Here is a 14,359-nt window from a genome sequence, read left to right on the forward strand (position 1 = left end):
TATAAGTTATTATAACGTTACAGTTTAATAACATCACGAAGAAAAATGTCTAACATCAAAGTTCTAGTGATACAAACTTTTCGTTTTCTCATAGCAAAATTAACATGTGTACCGCCTTAGAGGAACATCGTTTTTACATTAGAACTTTTGTGTACGGAGAATACTTACTATGCGCATATATTTATAAGAGTGGGTGTGGACATGATTGAATATATAAATAAAAGTTATCTGCAATATTCATCATAAACCGTTTACTTCGCTCGGATAAGTACGGGTCTTCTCTTATAATAAGAAAGGATATAGTCCCCTAGCTACAAATCTAAGTCTTATGAGTCCACCAGGCTGCCTAAATAGACTAGGGATAGCCTAATTTATACTTTGTTGTTGGAGAGAAACTAGACCTTTCTGTCGGGAATACGAGGCACAAATCCCAGGCATTCACGTCTAACTTTTTAATGTACGTATTAGAAATTAATCTAAGTTAAATGAATGAATGAGTTTTATAACGTCCGGGGCAAATATGTTCCTTCACCATTTATTTAATTCTTTAACCCAAAAATCCAATGAGAGCTTAGAAAAGAATGAAATAATTAAATTACAACGTCATTTCGATTACAATATAACATAAATGTTATGGCCGCTTATAAATAGGAAAGTTATAATTATTAAAAAAAATAACGTTATTGACAGATTGACGTGCGTCGTCTGTGAAATATGCCCTATGTTATTTTATTTTAGTAAATTACTTATATACTCGAAATAAGAAACAGAGAGATATAATTAAGCTATTTTAAAAAACATTCGACAATGTCGTATTTGCAAGTACCCAAAGGAAAATGTAAGTATATTTGTAATAATTATTTTAATTAGTAAAGCTAAAAATTATCAAAATAGTTAAAAACGCTGCATTATTTGTCTGATACGTTTTCTTGATAAGCAGCTGAATACCTGTGAAATAGGTTTTTTATTTGTAAGCAGTTTTCCATTCTAGTGGTCCAGAATCCACTGCCTTCATTGGAAAAGATGATCTCTAGAAATTAATTGTCACTTGCATAAGCCAAAACATAGAGTTCTCATTGTCACAAAGATATATAAAGTCCACACTTGGTCCGAATTTACCGCATTAAGGGTAAAAACTATTCAAATTATATTTGCTTCATGTATGTAAGTATCAAACATAATATGCCTTCAGTTAACTAAAGCCGTAGTATGTTATGTTTCGATATAACATTTGATTTTTCGTAATTTGAAAACCCAGAACATCTATCCAATCCATCCAGGATTGGATAGATGTTCTGGGTTCAGAACTCTAAATAAATCTGAATCTGGCAATTGACCTCAATGACATATTATCGTAAGCATTTGTAGTCTTGAATACGAATTTTTAAAGCCAGCATTTTCGAAAGCTATCGAAAGTTCAAGTTGTATCACTCCATCCCCACTCGAGATTCTTAAGCTCTACCTATCCTTTGACTCAGCGTCTGACCTAAAATGTGCTTTGTAAAAGCTTGTGTTCAAAGACTATATTGCGTACCTTCAAGAAGTATCTTGAGAATCATCCACAGCCCAAAAGTATTTTGTCGGTTTATGTAAATTTTTATATTATAATTATGATAAAAATATATTCAAAAATATATATATAGGTAGGTAAGTATATATAAACGAGCATGCAGTCCACCTGATGGTAAATAGTCATTGTCGCCTATGGACATCTATAACCAACTGCACATAGAACATACTAATACTACCATCCCTTAAAACAATATAATTTTAATCATACATTGAAATTGCGTTAAAGTAAGATTGTTTTTATAACATTACAATAATAAGCAGTTTTGTATTATGTCGGTCGCAATTAGTCATTCTTTTTTGCAGGAAATTTAAATTTTTTAGCAAAATATGACAGTTTCAGTTGGTTTCATACAATGGATAAGCGAAAAATGAATAAGGGTTCAAATTTTCCCACTGCGTATGGCGGAATATTTTACTGTTTTAAGGAGGTCGTGGTACAAAACAAAATAATGTTGATGCAATATTGAAATTAAACTTTCCTGGACTATGATGGTTTTTGAAAAATCGTGGTAGGCCTCCAGGGGTTCTATCTAAACGGGTTATAGGTGCGTTGCTACACCTGGGAACTAAGATGGTCGTCTCACAAATTAGCCGGCATAAATAATCCAATATACTCATCGTTTTTTTATTTTACATTTACTGATTTTTAATACGGTAGATCATTCGGATTTAGGTAAAGAATTCCCATGTCAACCAGTGAGAATTGCAAATCAGAACTGCCATGACAAATATTTTCTTTGCATAGTCATTCACCACAAATTTTCTTGTTAAAAGGTATATATACTCGTACATATTATTCTGGTGAAAATAGGCATATGTATAAAAACATTATAAATGTAGTCATAACCAAAATACATGGTACGAGTAAAATATTTTTGCGACGACGAGCATATATAACCACTAAGCTAAATGACGCTTCAATAGATATCAAATGTAGAGAAAATTTTCTTCAGTAAAGTGAATTTTTTGCTTATTCTACGGGTGAGTCTTTAGGGAAAATATTTTGAGAATAAGAATTGACTTTCGATACGAGACGAATTTTTAAGTAAAAATTTGCTAACAAGCCAGCACATATTGTAAAGTAACAACTTATTTTTTTGTTTCGTCTAGGAGGTCGTTTTAAGGAATATTCCCGAGTGACACACACTCATATAAAATACTAAGTATATATTTAAAATCTACTTTGCTAAGTATTTTCGTACAACAAATTGTAGTTTTAAAACACAGTGTCAACGCATAATTCAAACAAAATGTGTTCATGTTGTTGTTGATGTCAACAAATTATTAACTAAGATGAAATTTATAAAATGTCACTACAATTTGTTATTTTTATGCAACTAATAAAACAGCTACTTAATGTTAATTAAGTTTTATTGAATCTTACAGATCGAAATAAAAATAACTGCCGCGAAAAATAATAAGCAACTCACGTAAGAAAAAAAATCTCGGTTTTAAGGTATAACTTTTGTAAAAAAACAATTTCTCACTTTTGTCTGCACTATAATGAAATTTCAGAGCGAATTCATTATAAAATATTTTACACAATTTGGGCAGAAAATTGTCCTTTTGTCTCTGAAGTGTAGCTATAATTGTTTTTTATGCTATGTGAACATCACGTTTCGGGGAATGGAGATGTTTCACCACACACTGAAGACAATGCTGTCTGGAGTTGATTTGATTAACCATTGCTTTTAAGGACAATACACACTCGACATTGCCTCTGAAAGTGTTAATGACCTCCATCCAATCAACTCCCATTAGTTATTTATCAAATTTTGTGCTATACTTGTGTAGAGAACGTTCATCATACGTTTAATGTTGGTATATGTCACTAAATCTGTTATGTGCTGGACTTTCAAATATGCTTTACAATAGAGATTGCAGACACCCAACTTTCGGACGAAAGACATCATCACTTTAGAATTTAAAACCTAGATGTCTAAATGTTCAACAGATACTTAATATTATGCCTATTACAATAACATTGTAACTAACAACTTACCTACTACAAGATGTAGGTGAAATGTGTATAATTAATTACATATTAGTATGCAACCAAAAATTATTGATTTTATTTTCTTATTTGATTATGATTTTTATTAGGTTCTAAGTTGACTACACTGGATAGAGTTATGGTTAACTATTAGGGCAATTAGTCAATAGCTGATTCAATAACTGGGACTATTTTTTTATATATTAGTCCATTTTATATTAAATTAACAGTTTATCCTATATACCAATTACGCATCAGGTACAGCTATACAAACGAATGACTATATTATTTTCCATTTCGTGTAATATTTTTTACATAATAGTCACCACTGATTAAATACTTAAACTGATTAAATACTTTTATCGCATTAATTAACCAAACAAATATGAATTTGAACCTAAATTTTCACGAAATTACCTGCTTTCATGCAAAATTATTGCAATTTTGTCATAGCATGTGATAATGATAGGGACAAAGTGCTCCAATTAATTAATAAATACCTAGTTCGTAAAATCAAATGGCTCTGTGTAATGGCTGTGTGCCTACGGTGTGGTATTAATTATTAAGCGAAATTTACCTACAAAATTACAATAATTTTACTGATTTTTTCCACTACATTTTTTTCAATATTAGACTGTATCGTTAAATCTGTATATTATACATATTTCAATCGCTTAATTATATGACAGCATATTCTACAAAAGAAGACGATGTAAGTAGCGCTGGATGTAATACTGTTCTACTGCATAGATAAGGTTAACTATTTTGTATGAAGAATTCTAACCGTCTCCTGTCAAAGGCAACTGACAAAGCTATAGCAAAGCCGCTCGCCAAGTTTGAGGTGGGTTCCATCGAAAGCCCGCTTAAAGCTTGCGTTAAAGTTAAAAAACAGAACCTTTGACGGTAGCGATGGAATGTAACAAAAAGTGACAATTGACAAAAACTGTAACTTTAACCGATCGAAATCGAAAGGTTAATTTTAATTGTTAGTTATGACGCAACTTCAACCTTAATTAAATGGTGCAACCAATGATTTTTTTAACCATCGATTTGACGGTTGGTTAGACTTTTGAAGACGTTAAAGTTATATGATGCAACCAACCCGTAAACTTTATCGAAATTCTAGTTATGTACATGGGTTTTGCTACAATATTTTCCACTCATTTTCATTATCTCACCTTCATAAAAATATAAAAAGTAAATTATAGTATAACCGATATTGTTTCAGTAAATTTTGTCGACAAGTGGCCCTTAATGAATTTTAATGACGTAGCCTTCGTTTTGCTGACGTATCTGCTCTTCATACTGAAAGTTGGACCTGTCTTCATGGAAGGACGATCCCCATTTCTGTTGAAAAGATTTCTGTTGATTTACAACGCTGTTAAGGTTGTGAACTCGACGGTTTTAGCTTATAAGGTAAGCCATAGATTCCTCTTATTTTGCCTAACGTCATGGCATGAGTACCTAGTCCATATAACAATGGACTACTAATGTTATGACGTCATACGACAACAATAACAAATTAGTCAAAGTATGCTGACTGCGGACTCTATACTCCATATTAAAACTATATATTAAATCTTATGGTTATTTCGCGCAAATTTTTATGAAATAAAAGAAAGAAAAAAATTAACTATACGATACGTAAACAACAAATTTCTGTCCAATTTCTGTTTATTTAATGAATATTGCACTAAGCAGATATGGGCAAAACCTTTAAATGAAAGTTTTTAAATGATTTTACGTAATATAGGCCTTAAAAAATTACAATTCTTATATAAATATTTCCAAACTAAGTTAAATGTTTAAATGTCGGGCTGAAGCCGCTCGAAGAAGCTCGTAAATATCAAAAATAAATCTATGTGTATACAAATTTAAAATATACCCAATGAACACCGCACTGGGTATATTTTTATACACAATTACGCTTTATTTCTCACATTAAAATAAATAAAAGCAACAAGCATCAACATAAAAACACAAAAGGCGGTCTTATCGCTGTAGTAGCCAGACAACCTTCAGTCAGAGGACAAAATAAAAGTGTAGGTGTTTCGTATACAGAAATATGAAGGTACGGGTTCATCAATTTCAAACAAAGGCTGCTAATTAAATTAGAATAGATACCCTATCTAATTATGAAATAGTATGATTTTTGAATTTTGCCATTTGCATACTTATTTCGCCGATTGAACATTCGAAATTTGAAATTAAAAAAATGTTTATCTTTACTTCATTTTCGTTTTATTTTTATTTGTATGTTTTAAAATATTGGAACTAATGTCATGAACTCATTATAATAATTTTACTCGTATATGTGCTAAGGAAAACAATTCTGATACTATCTTACTTTTTCCACAATTTAGACATTATGATAACATGTCATCATAGATAGATCCTTTGAATCAACCCTATTTTGCTCATTAATGAGTTCTAAAGGTTATGCAAATGAATCTACGCATTCGATCTTAAATAACTACTAAAAATAGTAGGTAGACATATTAAAAAAGAAAAAAATGCTCCTAATGTTGTAATTGTCTGTTGAATTTGTTATTACAAATACCTAACCTAGTAATATATGAGTTAAACAAAAAAATGAAAGATAATCATCGACGAAAAATGCACATATTGTCCAAAGTCACTCCTGGGGATTGGGGATAGGGTCTGATTAAGAGTGAGAGACTCTCTTTATTGAAAATCAAAGTTAACCAGTTTCTGTGTACCAATGTTAAAATATTATTAATTTTTGCCTACCTAATCCGTCAAATTTCGAATCAAGTAGGCAATATTTGAATAAGATTGATTATTACCAAGACGTAGGTAATGCTTTGTCAGTCAGTCAATAGTTATATTTGTATTCTAGATACTTTAAATTTATTTAAACCCATTTGAAATTTTAGTTTCTTTGCTACATAAACGATAAGGGATTATTTCCAAGGAAATGTGAACACGATGAACGGACTTTATACGTAAGTTGTCTCATTAGTGTCAGCTAAAGAAACTTTTTATATTTCTTCGTAAATTCAATCCATAAGCAAAATTTTCTCTAGTGCAAGTTACAACTATATTTTTTTATTAATTTCAATGACAAAGGTATATTTTTCTTATTATTGTGAATTACTGACTTTACTTGAAGCCAAAAATAACATACCGTAAATACCTATTATAATGTAGATAGACATTGCAGTGAAACTGTAGCAAACACTAACAAAGTTAATAAATTAAATTACAGATAATCGCAGCTCTTTACTGGAAATACATGGCCACTAAAATTCTAGATTTACTGGACACAATATTCTTCGTGTTACGCAAAAAATACAATCAGATGACGTTCCTCCATGTATACCATCACGTCTTCATGGTGATGATAACCTGGTGGTGTTTGAAGTATGACCCCTCGGACCACTGGGCATTCATGGCATTCATGAACTGTTCAATACACGTCATCATGTACAGTTATTATGGAATGGCTGCTTTGGGTCCAAGATATACCAAGTACCTTTGGTGGAAGAAGTACTTGACTATGATGCAGTTGGTATGTCTGTCAGTTTTGTGACTTCCGTGTCACCGAATCATGATACAATTTTAGTAGATAACTAAAATTGTATCATTCTTTTTATAGTTTCGTATATCGTGAGTCGTCACACATTTATTGGATTATGGGTATTATCACAATCGTGACTCTCTCAAACATTTTTTCCTGCAGCAAAATATATGAATTATTAATCTGTTGTGGCATTTATTTAGTAAAAGGGTATGATGTTAAGTGGCTGTTGTTTTCTATGGACATCTGTAAGCAACACTAAATAAGACAGTGTCTTAGTTGTTATCCGGATTTTTGGGATGTAAAAATTTAATCCACTGGGTGCTTCTTTGCATACTTTAGTTAACTGATATGAATAATGACGTTTACTTGAGAAGATTACTCATTTTATATATACGGTTCAGTCCAGAGATAATAATCAACAGACAGAAGGCATATCTCTGTCCCGAACACGAAATACATCCGTCGAAATAGCGTTACCTAATTTGCTTCATACAATTGTAACGGCTCATTTCCCACTAGAACTAACAATACAACCCAAGGGACCTATCCTGTCTCTAATAGAGAAGATAATGTCAGAGAGGTCCGTTTTGATAAATGTCATATTCCGACCGCGACAGCATGACTGAATGAAGGAACGAATGAAGGAACGGAGGCCGCTGGGGATTTGAGGGATTACGATGTCACTTGATAAAGTACAATGAGAGCATTGTTAAGTTACAAATGTACATATAGGTATATGAAAGAAACGATTAAGCAGGTGAATGATAAAAGTGAGGCGCTCGTAGTTTATGTATGACGTCACACTATGAGATCAACTGCGAAATTCGAAATGAAAGGTACTAGGTGATAATACCCGTCGCATCTGTATCGATTGATTTCAAGTTCTAATTGCAATGAAGTCACCGTTTTAAGCCTCGTTGCAGACTTAAATTAACATTTTAACATATTACACTATCTTTGAATTTTTATCATTACCTTTAAATTTTTATCATTTATCATCATCATCACACTATTGTCGATTCCTAACCTCAAGTTTCCCCTCAAAACGAAGGATTAATCAATGACAGTCAATGGCAGACTTCACAAGACTTGTAATTACTTTCCGTAAAGTCCTGGTTTAGATTTAGGACACCTGAAAATACGGTTAAATATTTCTTTACAGTTCTTATTTTTTGTTACAGATCCAGTTCTTCTTGGTTATAGCGCATATCGTGGTTCAAACTTACACATCCCAATGTCCAATGCACATTGGGTCATATGTGGTCAGCCTGGCCAATTTGGCGCTTTTTATCTGCCTGTTTACAGACTTTTATTATAAGCGATATAAAGATAAAGGGGTGACAATAAAACCCATTGGCTTGGCGTGTTGTAAGCAAGACATTGACTGAACTTATAAACATGTTTTGATATTTTGTGTCCATTATGTTATTAATAAAAGTCCGATGTAAAAATCATTTCTTTTTTTTATAAACGAACATAAAAATAAAAACCTTACGACATTTTTGAAACTATACCACAGCAATGGCACTACTGATACAAAACAAAAATAGATATATAACGCTGGGTGCTGATGATGCTTCTTTGCATTCGACACGATAAAATCATCTACCATTACTCCATTTATTTGTAAAATCCTAAATCAATGATAACATCCATACTTTACAATGAATACATTATAGATCAGATCGGAAAGGCTCAATGTAAATACACAAACACAAGAAAACAAGCGCGATGAAAAAGGTGAATGTGGAGATTTACGACGGTCCTATTGTTGTCGTTTACTCGTGTTTTTTCTAACATTATTCATTATTCAAAGCAATTCGGGGCTTGCATAAAATACTGCGGACATGATACGATAACTTTTAATTCAATAATAAGAAAATATATTTACTTTGGGAAGTAGGTATAGTCCGCGCCAAACTGCTAGTCCGCTCTGAAGTTGTTGCGAGCAGGTGTAGTCATACAATTTGCTATGGTGACGCGATTCATTTCTATATTCAGAGCGGACTAGCAGTTTTACGCGGACTATACTGCTTTACAGATGGAAGGATGGATTTAAACCTAACATGATTCTATGAAATACATGAAGCCTCTGATATTTGAGATTGCAATTTAGTACCTAGTTTGAATTCCAGGCGTCTGAATATTCGATGCTTTGTACAATGTACGTATCGAATTTCTAAGGTATCTGTTGCTTTATTGGTGAAGGGGTAACATCGTTACAAAATATCATCGCTTGGGTGATTTCTGTTATATTCTAAATGGAGTGTTTAATGGTTGGTCTCAACTAGAGATCCGTTTTGTCCCTTATACCACTTGCTATATTTTTCAGTTTTGGGTAGACTCTCTATTATGCTTTAGAAGAATGCTTTGAAAGATACAACTGGTTATCTTTTTTTTTGGAATGAGTATCACAGTGCTTTGGAAGAGACTCTGGTTTATACGGGATATTTATCGCACTAGATCGACCCCCAAATCTTATTTCCGTTCACACATAACCCCTCAGTACACATCTCTATAGCATACAGTAATGTCTAAACTCTTCTTATTTTGAACGAATATACATGCCCAGCACTGGTGCAATTATGATCTTAGTGATAACTTAATATGTTCCAATTAATAATACCAATAAATTTGTAAATATGTGGTTTAATCGGTCCCTTGTGAAATTGAGGCTATCTTATTTCCCCAAGAGCCACTCAAGTGCCTATTTAGGTGCTATTGTAGCTATACCATGAAATTTCATGTCACATATAGTACGTCGTTGAATATTAAGTGCATATTGGATATTGCTTTTACATGAAAATATTATATGACTATTAACTTTTCTCATAACTTCTGAGTAGATTATTTTTTTTAGTAGGTTCATAATATTACCTTCTTTGAAATTCAAACATCCAAACAAAATTACACACATTTGGTGAAACCATTAGTATAAAAATAAGTAGGTTCTGTCTTCTGTTTCTTAATTGTTTCAAAATAACTTATTTTTATTTTCACGGTACCAAAACAAACATCTGTTTTTATCACAAACAAACCTCTGTTTTCTACCTAATCTTGTTTGAAGATTTTTTCTTGTCTCAATTATCTAAGAGGGGGAAGTCCTGACTTCCAAAACTCTCCCAACCGTATAAACCCCGTTGCTATCAGATTGATTGGATAATCGAAAGTGGGTTAAAATAGCAGTGAAATCTAAATACAAAAGCTTACAAAAATAAATTTTATCACGTAAGGGGCTTAAATATGCAAACATGGAGATATGATCCGTGATACATGGTATCCATATTTAATTTTGTTTTTCGTGAGCGCACAGAAAACGGTCAGAGGGCCTTCCGGTTAAATCTGTATAATAGATAAGTATTTTTGGGCTCATACTGTTATCGTTCGGTCATACATTTAAATTACTTGTGTCATATATTAAGATTATAATTTATTATTGCTACTACCACATAAAAAGGAGTAGGTACTACCGAAAGATTTTTTAATTAAACCATTGGCAGAAGACATTTCCTGTGATTCAATTAGTGGTATTAGGTCAATTTTCTTTTGCCCGTATTAGATTGGATCCGGCTTCGCACATGGTTAGAGAAAAAATGGTAGAGTGAAACACAATAATCAACATTGTGCACACAATAATGAAAAATATTGTATGTAGGTACATCAAAATATAATGTTAAATATAATCTGGGTACTGGGTACATACTTAACCAAATTACTTATAAAAATACAGTTTGAGTCTAGACGAACTTCTTAAAACGACAAATAGGTAAAAATTGATATTTCGTATAAAACAAGCTTGAAAATATCAATATGGCTTCAAACACTTTTTCATAGCTTTAGTACTATCTGTAAATAACATCAGCTATCGTGGTGGTTTTACAATGTAATTTATATTCCCATACTAAACCGCCACGTTAGCTAGTTTTTCTAGAAGATCAGCACTCTGCCATTTTACGAGCTTCTAAAAGTATCGATAATGCTGAGGAACTACCTACTCTACTTGATAAATATTTACTGAAAATGCTTATCCAATATTATAGAAAAAGGAAAATATTATACAGGCTCTTAAAGTAGGTATGCACCGGTCTTTCAATGTTTACAAGATTTTCCAATTCTAAAACAATAATAAAGCAAGTATCTAATTTTTATTTAGGTACCTATAGGTATTATCTAGTATCTAACAACACATTATTTGTGTCTCTTATGTAGGACTCCAGTTACATTCGTGGTTGATTATACATATCCATGGGCAGGTGTGATCAGATAAAATATACTTACAAGATAAATACACGATCCGATAAAACATACTGTTAAACTGGGGTGGATTAGAACCAACCCGCTCCAAAATACGCATATTATAGTTGTGATCATATCGATCATATTCAATCGAACAAGACATATAGGTACTTACATTGTTACTCATGAGTTATGATATTAATATAAGCCGCGCCCATAGATTAGTAAAGATACTTCGGCGCCTTGAAATTGAATGAAGCCACAAACGACTTATTATAGTAAGTTCTTTTTTTGAATTCTTGACAAATAAAAACATTTTTAGAGAAAATTAACGAATAAATAACTAATACTGCGTAATTTACAATTACAATGTACAATTTACTTAATAAATAAATAATTATTTCAAATATTTTAGGGACATTTTAGCACGGAGACGTGGCAAAACTTTTTTACGCAACTATTTCAATTCTCAAAACTGGGTACATTTTCTTGTTAGGAGTGAGTACCTAATCTTTACTAATCTATGGCCGCGCCGTATTGATAAAAACAATGCTACGAGAGCGATTGGCTTAATAAGTGATTATTCGCCTGGATTTCGGTTCGCTCAATTCTGAAGATGTTTGTCTGTATTAGTATAATATATTGTACTGTTATAGGTATATAACTCACTAGAAGTTCGACTATAAGTAATATTTTTGATGATTCTAACTTTAGATTCTAGTAAATACTTCTATTAGGTATACAAGTAGGAAAGATAGCTCCTTAAAGGAAAAAGCTTCCTAAAAACAGCGTAAATCGTAAATACCTTTTCACAGATAAAACAGGTATAATACATTTGTATTTACTTTATTGAAAAACTAGCTGACCCGACAAACTTTGTACCGCCTCAAAATCTATTTATCAAATATATTTAATATAAAATATAGCCTATGTTACTCGTGGAAAATGTAGCTTTCGAATGGTGAAATAATTTTTAAAATCGGTCCAGTTTAAATTAATTATTAATTACAATCAAACAAACAAACAAAGTTTTCCTCTTTATAATATTAGTATAGACAAACTTTTCTCCACAGTAAACATTTCACAAACAAACAAGTCATTTGATACACATATCACGCTGATGTATAAAAATAATTAGTTCGCCATCTTGAGGCATTCGCCATATTGGATTTAAAATAACGTCACTGAATGAATAATTTTAATTTAATTAATAAAAAATTAAATATTATTTAATAAATTTAATTTACAATTAATTTAAATATAAGTTATTAATATAAAATGTTCTAGCATTATTATTAACATTAAATGTTGTAGCTGTTCGGTATCATTTCATTATAACTCATTTAACAAATGGGAATTCAAATGACAAAGATTAGGTATACTAACCATACTAGCCAATCGCGCATTGGTATTAGTATTAGAAAAACATTTATTATATTATGAAAAATAAATACCCAGATATCTACTCACTTATTTGAATACTCATCTTCAGCATTCCTGATATCTGGCTTCTTATTAGTGATCGAAGTATCTGGCATATTATTTTATATTTCGTCAGAATAAAAGCAGCAACTTTTCCCGCATTCTTTGTGAGCAAAGCATAATTACTGTGAAAGGTGAACTTATAAGGGATCAGGTATTCCCGCAGGAGAATATTTAAAAAACTGAAAGCAACGTTAGGGTAAAACGTATTTTTTCTGCAAAATATTTTCATCATTTTACCTTTACTCGTAATAATGAACTGTGTTTTGCATATTAAGGTAGCCAACTAGCATTGAATCCACCTGATGTAAATTGATTAGTTACCCATGGACATCTGGGTAATCAACTGTAAGTAGGATTGAAGCCGACACCAGATGATATCTCTGAGAACATTTTTTTTAAATGTTAAAGTGGCTACTGCCAACCAAAAACATTTGTAATCAACTTTAGACAAGATTAGAGTCGGTTACAGATACCGTTCAGCATCCTTACGAGGATTCTTAAAGGACACACTACCAAAATTCGAACATTCATCCACGAAAAGCAAAAACAAAGAAACCGCTTACCATAACGGTGGTTATAATCATGACGTCTAGTCCATATTCCCACACATTCCGCAAATTGTCACCACATTAGATTCCTCATCCATGTCATCTGAGTATTGTAGAATGTAGAATAATTCGCCATTACAACGTAATAAAAGCGGCCCCGGGAGAATCAAATGGGTGATAAAGGGAATGACGTCATATCACTGCGTATACTTGTTGGTAAATGGGCCACTGAGGATTTTATATACGCAAATTTCTCACTTTCCACTGCTATCACTTCGTGGCGTCGTATTTTGATAATAGACTAGGAGTAAATATTTTCAAAAATTCAAAGTATGCTTTTGAGCCTGGTTTAAAAATAAATCATAAAATAAAACTTCTTTAACGCTAATCGCTTCGTAACGCTATCTAGATACTTGTACCCACACTAGATTTTCCAGTTGGTCCAATGAACTTAAAAGAAAATTAATTACTTGGATCTTGCATCTGTGTAGCCGGAAACAAACTTGGAACAATTTGCATGTTTCAAAGGCAACGTGGCCGCTACGCCAAGCGGGTCGTAGTCGGTGGTAATGATACAAAAACAACATGCCTTTTTCTTATATTGATTTGACAATCATCTTCTCCTGACTTCCATTAATTCTCCAAACAAACCACATTAGAGAAAGCGATATAAGTCTCATTTAGTTACTTATAATTTTAACCATTCCAGCTATATGCTTTTTGAGTATTAAGTTCCTATTAACCAGTGTTGAACTTTCTACTATGTTCTCATTATGAAACCTTTTATTATTAAATTTAATTTTCAAAGTTGAAAGTAAAACTTAGTTAAATAGCAACGATTGTAGTAAAATTAGAACCAGGCGCTTTCAGTATTCTGTCGTCATGCATACTCCATTTATATCTAGATAACAACATTAGCTTCTGAAAGCCAGCTTCAAATATTATACAAAAGTTTCGTATTTCTAAATTCCTCGGAGAATT

At 32.0% G+C, this 14,359-nt stretch overlaps 1 protein-coding gene across 1 annotated transcript; it reads left to right on the forward strand.

The window, feature by feature from the left end:
- Positions 1-691: 691 nt before the first annotated feature.
- LOC140757394 (very long chain fatty acid elongase 7) lies at positions 692-8,554 on the forward strand. Its single transcript, XM_073093069.1, has 5 exons — positions 692-838; positions 4,794-4,981; positions 6,463-6,531; positions 6,795-7,097; positions 8,291-8,554. The coding sequence occupies exons 1-5, from the start codon at positions 808-810 to the stop codon at positions 8,495-8,497; spliced, it is 798 nt and encodes a 265-aa protein (XP_072949170.1). The 5' UTR covers positions 692-807; the 3' UTR covers positions 8,498-8,554.
- Positions 8,555-14,359: the final 5,805 nt, after the last annotated feature.

This window comes from Epargyreus clarus, unplaced genomic scaffold (assembly GCF_041222505.1).
Source record: "Epargyreus clarus isolate Ecla_fem2 unplaced genomic scaffold, WU_Ecla_fem_2.2 ptg000001l, whole genome shotgun sequence".
NCBI classification, from domain to species: Eukaryota; Metazoa; Arthropoda; class Insecta; order Lepidoptera; family Hesperiidae; genus Epargyreus; species Epargyreus clarus.

Coding starts and splice junctions, on each gene's coding strand:
- LOC140757394 (XM_073093069.1), top strand. CDS start 808: ATGTCGTATTTGCAAGTACCCAAAGGAAAAT. Junction 6,532..6,794: donor ACGATGAACGGACTTTATAC/GTAAGTTGTCTC, acceptor ATTAAATTACAG/ATAATCGCAGCTCTTTACTG. Junction 7,098..8,290: donor ACTTGACTATGATGCAGTTG/GTATGTCTGTCA, acceptor TTTTTGTTACAG/ATCCAGTTCTTCTTGGTTAT.